Genomic DNA, 14,316 nt, shown 5'->3' on the forward strand with positions numbered 1-14,316 from the left:
TGATAAAGAATTTCATCTCTGAGTGTTGTAAATCTTCTCATTTTCTACCCCCAGAGCTATGGTTACCTAATCATTTAATACAGTCAAGCCTGAGATAGAGATCTGTTGGTCTATTGGGAGTTGAGGGATATGGGGAACTGAAGCCAAGTTAGATCATCCGTAATCTTATTGAATGGCAGAACAGGCTTGAAGCCCATATGGCCTATTCTTGTTCCTATTTCTTATTGTCTTGGGTTCATATTTATCTACTTTTAAGTACCAATTTTATTTTGAGATGATCCTGTACTGTCTGAGATGTCACACTAAGAATCTGGTCATCAGGGCAAATCATTGATTGTATGAGACCGGTTTCATTTGAGTTTCTTCGGGATGACAATCTCAAGATTTAGTGCCTCCAGGACCACCCAAGATACTGTGGCTGCCACCTAAGACATTGCAGAATGACACAGTGGTTCAGCTAGTCGTGCTGCTGCCTCACAACTCCAGTGACCCAGGTTCAATCCTGACCTGCTGCTATCTGTGTAGAGTTTGCATGTTCTTCCTGTGACTGTGTGGGTTTCACCTGATTGCTTGTGTTTCCTCCCACATCTGAAAGATGTGCTGTTTGGTAGGTTAATTCACCACTGTAAATTGCCTCTAGGGTGTAGATGAGTTGTAGAATCTGGTGGGGGGGGGGGGGGAGCTGAGGGGAATCTGTGGAGAATTAAAAAATGGGACTACTGTACTACTGTAGGGTCAGTGTAGATGGGTGCCTGATGGTTGGTGTGGATTCAATGGGCCAAAGGGCCTGTTTCTGCGCTGTGTGACTCTATGTATTACAGTCATTCAGCACAACTAGATCAATGCATGGCAGAGCCGGATGTTTCCTTCCCTTGACTTGAAACCACTGTGATGAAGGAGGACACACCATGAAATCAGATTCTACCAACAAATGGTGATGTTCCAGTGCAAGTTGAACTGTGTCATTTGCGACCTGCAAGACAACCACCAGTTAAACTGAATTTGTAAATGGGCTAATGTTAATTGGGAGTTTAAAAAAAACTACAGCTGCTGGAAATATGACATAAAAACAGAAATACTAAGCATATCAGGCAGCGTATATGGAGAGAGAAACAGAGTTAGTGTTTCAGGTCAATGACCATTATCTCTGTTTCTCTGTCCACAGTTGCTGCTGGACCTGTTGGGTATACCCAGCATTTTCTGTTTTGGGCACTGTTAGCTATTCAGTTTTGTTGTCAATGTTGGAAAATGTTTTGATTGCATTTTGTGCAGGTTTTCATCCAAACTAAGGGATGAAAGACGTGACCAAGGTAGAGCTGGGGGCAGCTTTGTGTTGTGATCCTGTTATCAATGCCCTCTAGTGGATGGGTATACAAAATAAAAATAGATTCTTATACAGGACTCCACTTATTTTAAACATGAATGTTGATTTTATTCAATGTTTGAATACATTGAATGATGCTGTAATGATACATTAGTTAACCTTGTTCTTCAGTAGAAATCATCTCATGGCCCACTGCTTGACAGATGTCTCGTCAGCGGATATAGTCTCAGCACTATCATTAACACCTCAACTGAGTAATTCCTCTACCAGCATTGAATGGGATGATGGAACAGTGTTTTGACATGCTAAAGCCTTGCATCATGCAGAGCAATGACTCAGAACCCCTTTTGTGATGACTCTGCCCTACAAGCTGTGTTGTCAGTGGGAGGTATTCAGCTCGGGCCCAGATGGAAAACTGAAGGCAGAATTATCCCAAAACTGATTCCCGGTGGTTCTGAGTGAGCACTTACACAAAAGCATCAAAGGTGCCTAGGAATATGACATTTGCTGACATTTTCAATAGGGAATGTTGTGCATATCACATGATGTATTGTGATTGTTGAAGGGAAATTAATGCATATGCAAGTGTTTTTGGGGCTTGAAATTTACTCTTCTGCTGGAGAAACAATCCAACTCTAACAGGCTAAATAAATATAAGTAATCCTGTGCTCTTTTTGCTTCTAGGATCGAATAGATGAATGTGCAAGCAATCCCTGTCACCATGGCAACTGCAGCAGCCACATTGATGGCTATGTTTGTATTTGTGAAGAAGGCTATCAAGGTGAAAACTGTGACCAGCCTCCACAAAGCACTCCTGCCCCTGTCTGGACAGAGTCCACGCTGTCATGGCAACCTGAGCCAGCCTCAACATCTATGGTTCCCAACACGACCTCATCTCCGTCCTCATGGCAAACAACTACTTTGTCCTCTTGGCAGCCAGCACCAGGGCATAATGTCGCAAACCTAACTTGGGACATCGGAGAGGTAAGGAATCTGCATGTTAAAGTAATTATGTATGAAATTTGTAGTCAGAATTATTTTTTGAGGCAAATTTTTGCCTTTTGCAAAACGCAATAATGCTTCTCTCTCCAGTTAAGACTAGCAATTTGTGGGAATTTTCTAGCATCTAATTCTCAGACAGAGTGTTTGGACTGCAGATTCCCCCAGTGATTTTACTCTTGTTGGCTTTCTGAACCAGTGTACCATTTTTAAAATGGATCCATCTAATTCCCCCACCTGAAAGAAAAATATCTACAAATATATACATTAAGATGAATCTGTTTATCAGGGATGCTGTATTTCTGCACTGAAATAAATAATCAATATAATCTGAGTCAATGCCAAAAGGCAATCTTTATTTTAACAAAAATATTACTTGAATTATAATTTAAAGAACCTGGGCACACAACAGAACTTGAAGGGAGTTAAAATCCACAGAAATGATCTTAGAGAGGAAACACTTAATCAACAGACTAAATTTCTCCCAAGAAGTTGGTGGAAGCAATATTCCCAAAACTAGGATGCCAAAGTTCTCCACCACAGGGGTCTCCCTTTTGTCACGTCTAAGTCTGTTGTAGAGTAAGTGATAACAATTGGACAAATGTCTGCCAGCTTGGTGGAAGTGAAGCTAGATGAAATTCCTTTGTTTTAAAGGTTCATGTTTTACAGAAGAACGATCATACTAAGATTAATAAAAGGCAGCACAAGGGTGTGACAGTCAGAGTTGTGTTGCACAGTTCCTGCAACCTAGGTTCAATCCTGAGCTCCAATGTCGCCTCTGTGGAGTTTGTACATTCCATGACTGCATAGGATTCCTCTAGATGTGCTAGTTTCCTCCGACAAGGATATGCTAGTAGGTTAATTGGTTACTGTACATTGCCCTAATGTAGGTGGGTGGCAGGAGAGTCAAGAGAGTTAATGGGCATGTAAGAAAGATTATGGGAATAGGACTGGTGGGAATACTCTGAGAGCTGCCATGGACTTGATGGGCCAGATAGTTTCCTCTATGTTATAAGGAATACAATACATGATGAAAGATAAAATAAAAGCAAGGAACATTGTAATAAAGGTTGGAGGTTGTTACTTGTTTCTGAAGAGCAGCATAGTGCTGGTGCTCTCAATTGCCCCATTGATTAGCAATATCGAGGCAGAAAATACAGCCAAAGTAATCATTAGAATCACAAGGGACTGCAGACGCTGGAATATGGAGCAACAAACAATCTACTGAAGGAACTCAGCCTGTTGAGCAGCATCTGTGGGAGGAAAGGAATTGTTGACGTTTTGGGTCGAAACCTGCATCAGGATTGGATTATGGAAATTGAATCAACAGGACCAAACCTAATGAAAAGCAAATTCAGTGGCTAGTGTAAATTCTCATTTATTCCTAAATATCTATGATAGTAATTGGTAATTGGTTTATTATTATCACATGTACCCAGACACAGTGAAAAGCTTTTGTTTGCATGCCATCCAGACAGATCATTCCATACACAAGTGCATCAAGGTAATAGAAAAAAACAGAATGCAGGATATAGTGTTACAGTTACAGAGAAAGTGCAGTGCAGGTAGACAAATGAAGTGTAAGGGCCAAGATGAGGTGAACTGGGAGATCAAGAATTCTTGAACAGACCTCATACAATAGAGTTCATATTTATCGTATAAGAGGTCCATTCAAGAGTCTTCTAACAGCAGGATAGAAGCTGTCCTTGTGCCTGCTGGTATGTGTTCTCAAGGTTTTGTATCCTCTGCCTGATGAAAGGGGGGACAAAAGAGAACATCTAGGGTGGGAGAAGTCCTCGATTATGTTGGCTCCTTTCCCAAGGCAGACGGAATTGTAGACAGAGTTAGTGGAGGGAAGCCCATGATAGACTGGGCTGCATTCACAACTCTCTGTAGTTTCTTGTGCAGAGCAGTTGCCATACCAACCTGTGATGCATTGAGATAGGATTCTTTCTATGGTGAATCTATAAAAATTGGTGAGGGTCATCAGGGACATGCCAAATTTTCTTAGCCTTCTGAGGAAGTAGAGGCACTGGTGTGCTTTCTTGACCATAGTATCTACATAGTTGGACCAGGACAAATTGTTGGTGATACTTACACCTAGGAACTTGAAGCTCTCAGCTATCTTCACCTGAGCACCATTGATACAGACAGCTGCGCATAGTCTGTCCTGCTTCCTGATCATCATACAATTACAATGCTTAAGACCAGTAACTCTTTGCATAGATAATCGAGTTTTACATAGTCCAGCTTTATCTCATCACCGCCCCTCTTGACCCTTCCATGACTTTTGTCAAACTGTTTGACCAGCATCCAGTACTGGATGAGTTTCCAATCTAAATATTAGGAGGATCAATTCTGTCATTGGTCACTGCCACAAATTAGGTCCCCTCCATCATTTCCCTGACCACATGATGTGGTACCAGACAGCCAATAACCTTGGCATCCTATGTAACCCAAAATGAACTTAATAAATCCCATCCTTCACCAAGATCACCCAATTCTACGTTGTTTGTGTCTATCTCTGCCAGAGCCCATCTGTTCATCATTGCCCATGGATTTGTCACCTCTGAGTATGACCTTGGCAAGTCCTCCTCGTCAGCTTCTACCTTCCACCCTCTGTAAACTTGCTAATCTAAAACTCTGCTGTCCTGTTCACACGTTGCCTGTGTGTTAGTAATCTATTTTGAACATTAAACTGGTGATGCACTTACTTAATAAATTTTCATTCTTGCTTTCAATTGTGATCAATTCCAGTTGCACTGCCTCCAAGATCTCAGCACACTACCAATCCTTCCTTAAAGGGCATTAATGAACTATTATGATTTTACAGTAATCTTGTAGTTTTATTGCTATTCTAGACTTTATTTAATAAACTGAATTCAAATGCTTCAGCTGCAGCTGGAAGATTTGAAGTCCAGTCTCTGGATTATCCCTCCAGGCTTCTGGATTATTGTGCTAGTAATCTATCCACTCTGTTAAATTTACCAGGACAACTAATTGTCACAATGGTGCCCCTGAAATCTAGTTAATTTTCAAGCAAAAAACAAACTGCTGGAGGAATTCAGCAGGTCTGGCAGCATTTGTGGAGGCAAAGGGATAGTCAACATTTTGGTTCGTGACCCTGCATCAGGACTGTGTCTCTTGTGTCAAGCTAACTTTCCTTCTACACACAGTCAGCAGAGTACAATTTGTAATGGCACACAGCACTTTAATGTCGTGAGATGCTCCAAGGTGCATCACAGGAGGGCGTTGGTGAAACTACATCCAGAGTACTATGTAGAGTATTTTCTCCCTATTTAAGATAGGATGTTAATGCATTGGAAACAGCTCAGAGAAGGTTGACTAGATTAGGGCATGGCATGCATGAGTTGTCTTATAGATTGGACAGTCTGGGCATGTATCTACTGGGCTTTAGAAGAGTGAGAAGCAACTTAATTGAAGCATAAGATCCCGAAGGGTCTTGACAGGACAGATGTGGAGAGAATTATTTCCTTTATGGGAGAATCTAGTACAAGGCATCAGTGTCCAAATGCCCTGCTCCTGTCAGGCACTGAGCTGTCTCCTCCAAGTACCCTGTTCTGAAGTGAAGCAGCGATAGTCTGAGCATCAGAAAAATTTTGGTCTCCAGTCTATTATAACCCTGGAGACTTTAAACAAATGTATCAAGCTCTATGTCCTGAGATCTGGTTTAGTAATTAAGTTGTTTAAATGTATCATTAACAAAATTGCATAACATTGATTGCATTTGCTGTGCTTTGCCATCTTCTTGATGGCATCTTAATGATGTATGCAGCTTGCATGAACTGGACCACCAACATTTAGAAACTCTGGTTAATAAATACAACAAATATTGGGCACATCACTATCATGAAGTCTATAGTAACTCTCCATCTTCTTCTCTCAGTTCCTGCCTTTTTCTTATTTCCCATTTTAGCCTTTGTTAGGAACCAATGCACTGCTTTCCCTTTGAGACACATATCTGGGCCTCTTCCTAGAACAGAGAACATAGAACAGTACAGCACAGAAAGAGGCCCTTTGGCCTGCAATGTCTGTGCCAAACACAATGCCAAATTAAACTAATCCATTCTGCCTGCACATGATCCATATTCCTCCATTCCCTGCATATTCACATGCCTACCTAAACGCCACTATTGTACCTGCTTCCACTACTACCCCTGGCAGCGCATACCTGGCACCCACCACTCTCTGTGTAAAAAAAACTTGCCCCAGTCATCTCCTTTAAACTTTCCCCCCTCACCTTAAAGTTATGCCCTCTAGTGTTCAACATTTCTACCCTGAGAAAAAGATTCTGTCTGTCTACCCTATCTGTGCCTCTCATAATTTTATAAGCTTCTATCAGGTCTCCCCTCAGCCTCTGACACTCCAAAGGAAACTGGTCTTCCTCCAGCAGAACACTCCGCTGCCAATCTTGCTTTCTGGGGTTACAGTACACTGGGAGGGCCGATAGTCCACTGGTTGCCAGAGCCTTGATCTTCCATTGCCCGGATTATGAATGGAAATGCTGCTAATTAACTTGTCACTGCTTTTGTGGACCAAGTACTCTCAATCTGAAATTTCCTAAGTAACGGCCATATGTCACAGGTAATCTGAATGATTGGAGTCATTGTCCATGTTCTTTTTAAACTGCCTAAGTTTGCTTGGTGTCTGTCTTCAGTTTGCACCAGCCTATCTTCAGATTGAAAACATATTTCCAGCCTCGAGACTACCATGCTGTTCCCATTCTTGTAGTCCTGGTTGGAATCTCATGCACAACTGTTCTTTGCTTATCTGGTCCTGTGCTTGTTCATCTTCCATTGTATCATTTTGGCATCTCAGGTGCAATAACTATCTTCAGATCTGGTCATGTGTTTGTGTTACCTACTTTCAATATACTATCCACAATATCAATGGACCAGTCCTCCCCTTCTATACGATGGCTTCATTCCAATGCTGATACTGCAGCCATTTCATTCCCATTACCATTGATAATGACATCCTGAGATTCAAAAGAAAGGAACTCTAATATCCATGGCAATCCTTGAAGATTTCCTTGAAGGAAGCCAGCATCAATTTGTGTGGAAGACTCTTAGTAATTTTCTGCAGCCATTCCCTCTGTAGCCCTCTCTCCTGCAAGCTTTCATCATTTTCTCTCTGGTTAATGGGGCAGGTTGAAACTTCCTCTGTAGTGGTTTTTTCTCCTTCATTTTAACTTCCAACACTGAGGCGTTGCCTTGCTCTTGTACCATCCCACGTTGTTGAAAACTCTTATTTGAAATCTGTTCTGCCTTCTGCTTAGCTCCAGCTTGGTGACTTTGGGGATCTTCCAGCTTCATCTGATAATTTGATTTAGTTGCTCAAACTTGTCACAGAATGAAGAGTATTTTCTTCCAAGGATATTAAGTTGTCAACAATGTTTCCTGTAGTATCTCAAATGCACCTTCCACTTGTGATATTATTTTGCAAATTCTCAATTGCTTTTTCTCCCCCAGATAGTTTTGTTGTAACCATCAACTCGGTGTTTTCTATAGCTAGCTCACTTGACTGCATTCTGTAACCTTTGTCTAAAAGCATCTGTCATCTGGAGATTTTCTTCCAAGCCCACCAGATCAGCATTCTGTTTGGAAGGATTCTGTTTGGGAGCTTGCCTTTATCCAGTTTACAACATGTAAAAAATATTGTAAAATAGTTTATAATCAATGACTACTGGGTTACCTCACTGGCCAAGCTATGATATCATCAAAAACTCAGGTACATACAGATCAAGAACAGGAGTTGGCCACTCAGCCCCTGGTGTGGAGCCACTGGATTCATATATCACACATTCAGACATGTGATCCCTTGCCAATAATTGTCCACCCATTTTAATTTAAGCAGACAGAAAACCATGAGAAACAAGCACCCAATTTTCTTTTTATTAATCATTGACCAAATGTGGACACCGGTGACATTTATAGTCCTTCCCTAATTGTCCTGAATAAATATGGCAGTTAAAAGTCAACCACATTAGTTGGTCTGGAATCATACATGAGCCAGACTGGGTAATAATGGCAGATTTTCTTTAGTGAAGGGCATTGTTGAACAAGCAAGTTTTCTACAGCAATCCAGTCATTTCATGCTTACTAAAACTAGCTTTTTAAAATCTTCATGTTAATATAATTACTTGAATTTAAATTCCCCCACTGCCTATGTGGGATTCAAGCTCATATTTCTGAATCAATGACCCAGAAATTTGGTACCTAGTCCAGTAATTTAACCGGTGCATTACCGTAGCCAATCCTGATGCAATCACAAAGAAGCACACTAGCAATCCTACTTTATTAGGAGTTTGAGGAGATTTGGTATGTCACCAAAGACTCTTACAAATTTCTATAGATGTACGGTGGAGAGCATTCTGACTGGTTGCATCACAGCCCGGTATGGAGCCTCCAATGCACAGGATAGCAAGAGGCTGGAGAGGGTTGTAGACTCAGCCAGCTCCATCATGGGCACAACCTTCCCCACCATCAAGGACATCTTCAAGAGGCAACTTAAGGTGGCATCTATCACTAAGGACCCTCACCATCCGGGACATGCGCTCGTCTCGTTACTACCATCAGGGAGTAGGTACAGGAGCCTGAAGACCCAAACTCAATGATTCAGGAACAGCTTCTTCCCCTCCTCCATCAGATTTCTAAGTGATCCCTGAACCCATGAACACTCCCTCATTATTCCTTTCTTTTGCAGTATTTATTTATTTTTACAATTTATAGATTTTTATATCTTTGCTTTGTACTGCTGCCACAAAACAAATTTTACGTCATATGTCAGTGATAATAAATGTGATTCTGATTCTGATAGATGATCTATTTACTTCAGAGGTCATTATTGCAATGTGTTAATAAAATGGCAGGACTTGCACTGGGAAAAACTGTTCAGCATAGTACAGTACAACTTCTAACCCTCACATTATCCTAGTGAACAAAAGAAAACACTTTTCTAATTGAATGTTTCATTTTTCAGATTTAAGAATGACTCATACATTCCTCTACATACTTTTGAAATTATTGAGCAGATTTATTAAAAAATGAAGGCCAAGAGAGATGAAGTGACAAAGGGCAATCTATACTGTGGCCATACCATGATGAAAGATTTCCTAGCTGTCTAACATGGTGAAATGTTCGGCAGCTCACATGCAGAGGTCAGTGCCATTAGCAGATGGCATTATCCTGAAAGGAAGCTGGTGAATTGGACTGCTATGCACACACTTAAACTGCCTGGAGTTAGCTAACTGCAAGCCTAAATCATCCTGGTTACTATATCTCAGTTCTAACACACAGAATTGTCAGCAAAGTTAAAGCTGAGTTGTTATATAGTTGTATTTAACTACTGTATATTAAGAGTTTAGAACAACTTTGTACATATATAAAATGTATATTAAAATAAATGGAAATAAACATTGCAGTCCAGAGCTTAGAGGAATGTAAAATATGCAGCTGAAATGTGCTTACAATAAAAGGAAGAAAACAGCTAGGAATTTTAATTCATGAATCTGTCACTTTTGACACTCTGATATATATATATATGCCTCAAAATATTACATGTACTGCAAATAGTCAGAAATATCACATTTATAGACCAGAGCCACAAGGAAAAGTGAACTGCCAATATATATTCCTCCCTTTACTGCTTCAGTACACTGGGACCATGGGACAACTCAAAGAGCCAAGGAGTTGCAGTGTCTTAGCCAATACACATTCTGCACCCAACATCTCCAGAATCTGGTCACCTATTGCTGAATATAGGAATTTCCTGTTGGAAATTATTGCCGTATCTTCCTACGTCATAACTATTGCTATTCAAATGGGGTAAGTCTCATCTACAACATGTGCACAATATGGGCTGATGTCCTGTTATGTGCACTGCCCAGTCTTGCATTCCTTTCCATTGTTGGTCAATCTAATACTTATGGTTCTGCAGTTCTACCCAAAGTGAGCTTTGGGATGTCCTAAAGTTGTGAAAAACTCAACATAAATAGAGGCCTTTCTTATAAAGTTACTTGCAAGGGATATATTTTCCTTAGGCTTTTCACCTTCACAGTTATGGAACTCATTTGACAAGACGAATGAGGGCTTATGTAAGAGACCCTGAGAACAAATGGCTTATGGACAAAAACATGAAAGAAGAGAATATAAAGATGAGTGAGAAAATCTTTAAGGGGCCCTTCAAAATATTTTATCCCACTCTGTATATCCTACCAAGACCTTTGTGAAGTACTGTGTACTAAAAGTATGGAGCTGCCAAAACCTCTCTTCCTCTGGCTGAGAAAGTGATGTCTGCACAGAATTTTTATCCTCCAAGCTATTTTCAAATAGACACAAGGCTCCATCAGTTGGGCATATATTCATAAGATAACTGGTACAGTTTGCAGAAGAGCAAATTAAAGATGCCACTTGGTGGAGTGCTTCTACTGTTCTCAACCCCATGATAGAAATGAATTGAGGAATATAAACTTACCTTCAGAGGTAGCCTCTTCCAAAGACTGCAGATTAATGGCAAAGTCCCTAGTGCACTGAGTGTACTTACTGCATGGTGCATACAGTGTTAGGTCACTTAGAAGTTCTGAAAAGGGCACCTCAAAGAAGATATGGTTCCTTTACTCGCAGTGGCATATAAATAATGGTTCTTTTAATCACTAGCCTTACATGTTTAAACAGAAGCTTCTTTGGCATAGCTGGCAGTGGGTTTCAGGCTTGATGCCAGCCTGTGTACATCTGGGTGTATGTGTGGCACAGCAAAATAATTGTTCACATACAGTAGTTTCACAGCCTAATGTTTGTAGAGAAATGAGACCAAAAACCATGATGGAGTAATAGGCAAAATGGACACAATGCTTCACTAGCATTGAAAGGTAGTTTGACCATGTCTGTTGTCTCAAGAAGTGATGCCAATTTCAGATTCTTGCAGCACATTTTTAAAGCCTGCCAGGCAAATATATAAATTAGATGCGTGATACCTGTCAATGGATTTCTTTGACTGTTAGTTTTCAGTGACAAGACAGGCACTGGATCTGCCCTACCCAACATTCAACAGCACCCTTCCCCAACCTGCATGTATGACTGCCAGTCAAAGTTTTGCAGAAGAAATACTTCACTGGACTCCAAAAGAATCTTGAAAATCAAAATAAAATGCAAATGCTAAAAATCTGAAATAACAACAGAAAATGCTGGAAACACTCAGCACAGAAGGCAGATTATGGAGTTGTGAAGGGAATGGTCCCTTCAAAATGTGGAGAGGGGAATATTGTCTGGTGGTGGACTCATGTTGGAGCTGGTAGAAATTATGAATGATGATCTATTGAATGCGGAGACTGGTGGGGTGGAAGATGAGTATCAAGGAAACTCTATCAAAGAATCTTTATTGGCTCTTTCTGTTTATTGGCTCATTCACTTTAGGTCACCTTCCAGATAAGTGGCTTTATACAAGGATGCAAAAAAAACCTGATATCTATTTCAAAGCAATATTAACCCCAGACTACTTTCCATCCCATAATATTTATTATGTAGCTAGCTAAATATTTCAGAAGTGAGGCCCCACCCACTGCTTGAAAAATGTATGTCTAAACAGGGTGGAAGCACAAAAGGATCTTGAAATATTGATTCACTTATCATTAGAAGTGGCAATGCAGGTTATCAAAGTCATGAAAAGCTTCCAGAAAACCAGTGGGGCTGGGTGAGTAGAATTCAAAAGTATTGTTAAACTGTGGAGACTTTTGTTAAATCACTGTTAGAGTCCTGTGCAGAACTTTGGCCCATTTTACAAAGAGGATGTGAGAGGCATCTAAGAAAATATAAAAAAGTAAAAGGCACCAGAACTGAGAAGGTATCACGATCAATTGCAGAGTTAGATATTTGTAACATTAAAATGGTATATCCTAGCTTTGAGACCAAGTTATGGTGTTGGCTGTGGAATGATAGGAAGCTTCTGACAAACTTCAGAATTGGACAGCGTTTTAAGACTTAAAGAAATTTCTTAACAGGACCAGGTTGATTGCTCTCTAACCATGGATTCTGAGGAGAACCTCTGGAGATGGGATTGTGAAGAGAGGTCAATCGAATGAATATGTAGATTTTAATTATAAATTCTCCTGTTGCATAAAAAGCTTGATGGGACATTTAGAAATAATTTATTAACATATAGGCTTTTATCATTAAACTATGTCACTTAGCTTATAGAGCTTGTAAAAACATTCATTTAATAATCTCATTTGTCTCCTTTTTGTTTACATCTCTTGTGCATTGCCAGTTGTTTGTATTAATGACCTTCACTGCAGAATTGAAGTGGAATTTGTCCCCAGATCCTCTTGGTTTTTGCATCGTCAATCAGCAACAGATGTTGGCTGTCAGCACATAATATGCAAGTTACTTTAGGGTCCCATTAACACAATGGAGACCAGTTTTTATTGTGAAGGTATGAATTAACACAAGGGAGACCAGCTTTTATTGTGGAGGTATGAATTAACACAAGGGAGACCAGTTTTTATTGTGGAGGTATGATGCAAATAGTGCATTTCTATGAAGATTGCACACCACTAGCATTACTCCATAGATGCAGGGTCTTGACTCCCACTTTTTGCCTCCACAGATGCTGTTTGACCCACTGTGTTCTTCTAGCATTGTTTTTCTTTTACTGAACAGATTTTCACACACCTTTACTCAGAGTCTGCTGAAGATGGGCATGACGTCCCATTCAATTTTCTTGTTGATTCTCGGCCAGTCAGTAGAAAAACTTGTCCAAATATGTAAAATAACCCTGGAAGTGAACCAAGACATTATACTGTTTAAGTTGGATCTCAGAGGAAGAGATTCAGTCACATGGTTCATGACTTTTTTACTGTCTTATTCATCCCCATTTGTGCGCAAATTCTATTGCAATTCATGATCCGCAAATTAATGCCCAACTTATGCAACTTTCCAGGTTGAGTCATGCATTAGCTTCGCAGTGCATGCAGCAGTGATGTTAAACATCGTACAATGCTCACTTGATCCATGATGAGTCAAAATTAGCTGCACATATGCAAAGGGTCACAATGTGAGCCACACATACCTCACTACCTTAGTATAGCAACACTATGACCACTTTGCACTACAGTTTTTTTGTTCTAATTCTGTTCTTTCCTGTATAATTTATGTTCATTTTATGTTTCCTTGTGAATGTTATGTCTCTGATGCTATGCGCCTGTGATGCTGCTGTAAGTAAGCTTTTCATTGCACTTGTGCATACACGTACTTGTGCATATGACAATAAACTTGACTTGACTTTACACAAGCAATATAATCTGAAAGTCAGTTGCACATCCAGTACCTTGAGTTTTCACAAGGATTTCTAAACCCTGTGATTTGTTGGAGACTGACCTCATTGTACTCTTCAAAGCTGCCAGGGTTGCAGATTATTTTTTCTATCATATTTTTGTTAACTACGAGGGCTTTTGCTATGTCCAACATGACTAGAAGTAGGAGGTGAGGATCTTAAGGTAACACTGTCTTTCGCTGTCACTTTATTGCTGTCCTGGATGGCTTCCTGGATCCCTAAGCATCTAGGAACTTCTGCTGGTGTCCACCCCTTCCGAAAAAATGTCCAGGCTAGCATCAGAGAAACAATACACCCATTCCCAAATTCATCTATCCACTCTGCTACTCAATGCTCCCCAAACTGTACGTTGACTTTTAACAGTGACTGTACTCAGTGGGCACCTCCCCTTTAAGAGATGCTATTGTGAACTCAATTTATACTGTTTCTTTTTAGCTGGACTGCAAGACTCCTGAAATTACTCTAAGTTGTCGAATGCTCATACAAAACGATTATTACCACTGTTTAAGCAAATGAACTATTGCATGAGGTCTACACATGACTTTCCTGAATGACAGCACCAGGACAGAATGGTGCCAATTCTTCCGGCTTAGTTTTTTTATCACATGGATTCCGGCAGAAATGAATTTCTGCCCCACCATATA

General features: G+C 40.3%; 1 protein-coding gene across 1 annotated transcript in view; it reads left to right on the forward strand.

Moving 5' to 3' along the window:
* The window catches only part of dner (delta/notch-like EGF repeat containing), a 188,440-nt gene that overhangs the window by 70,147 nt on the left and 103,977 nt on the right, over positions 1–14,316 (forward strand). The window contains exon 2 of the mRNA XM_052018121.1: positions 2,009–2,308. Coding sequence (XP_051874081.1) covers positions 2,009–2,308 — 300 coding nt within the window. The remainder of the gene's footprint in view (positions 1–2,008; positions 2,309–14,316) is intronic.

The sequence above is a fragment of the Pristis pectinata genome, chromosome 6, assembly GCF_009764475.1.
Source record: "Pristis pectinata isolate sPriPec2 chromosome 6, sPriPec2.1.pri, whole genome shotgun sequence".
Taxonomy (NCBI): domain Eukaryota; kingdom Metazoa; phylum Chordata; class Chondrichthyes; order Rhinopristiformes; family Pristidae; genus Pristis; species Pristis pectinata.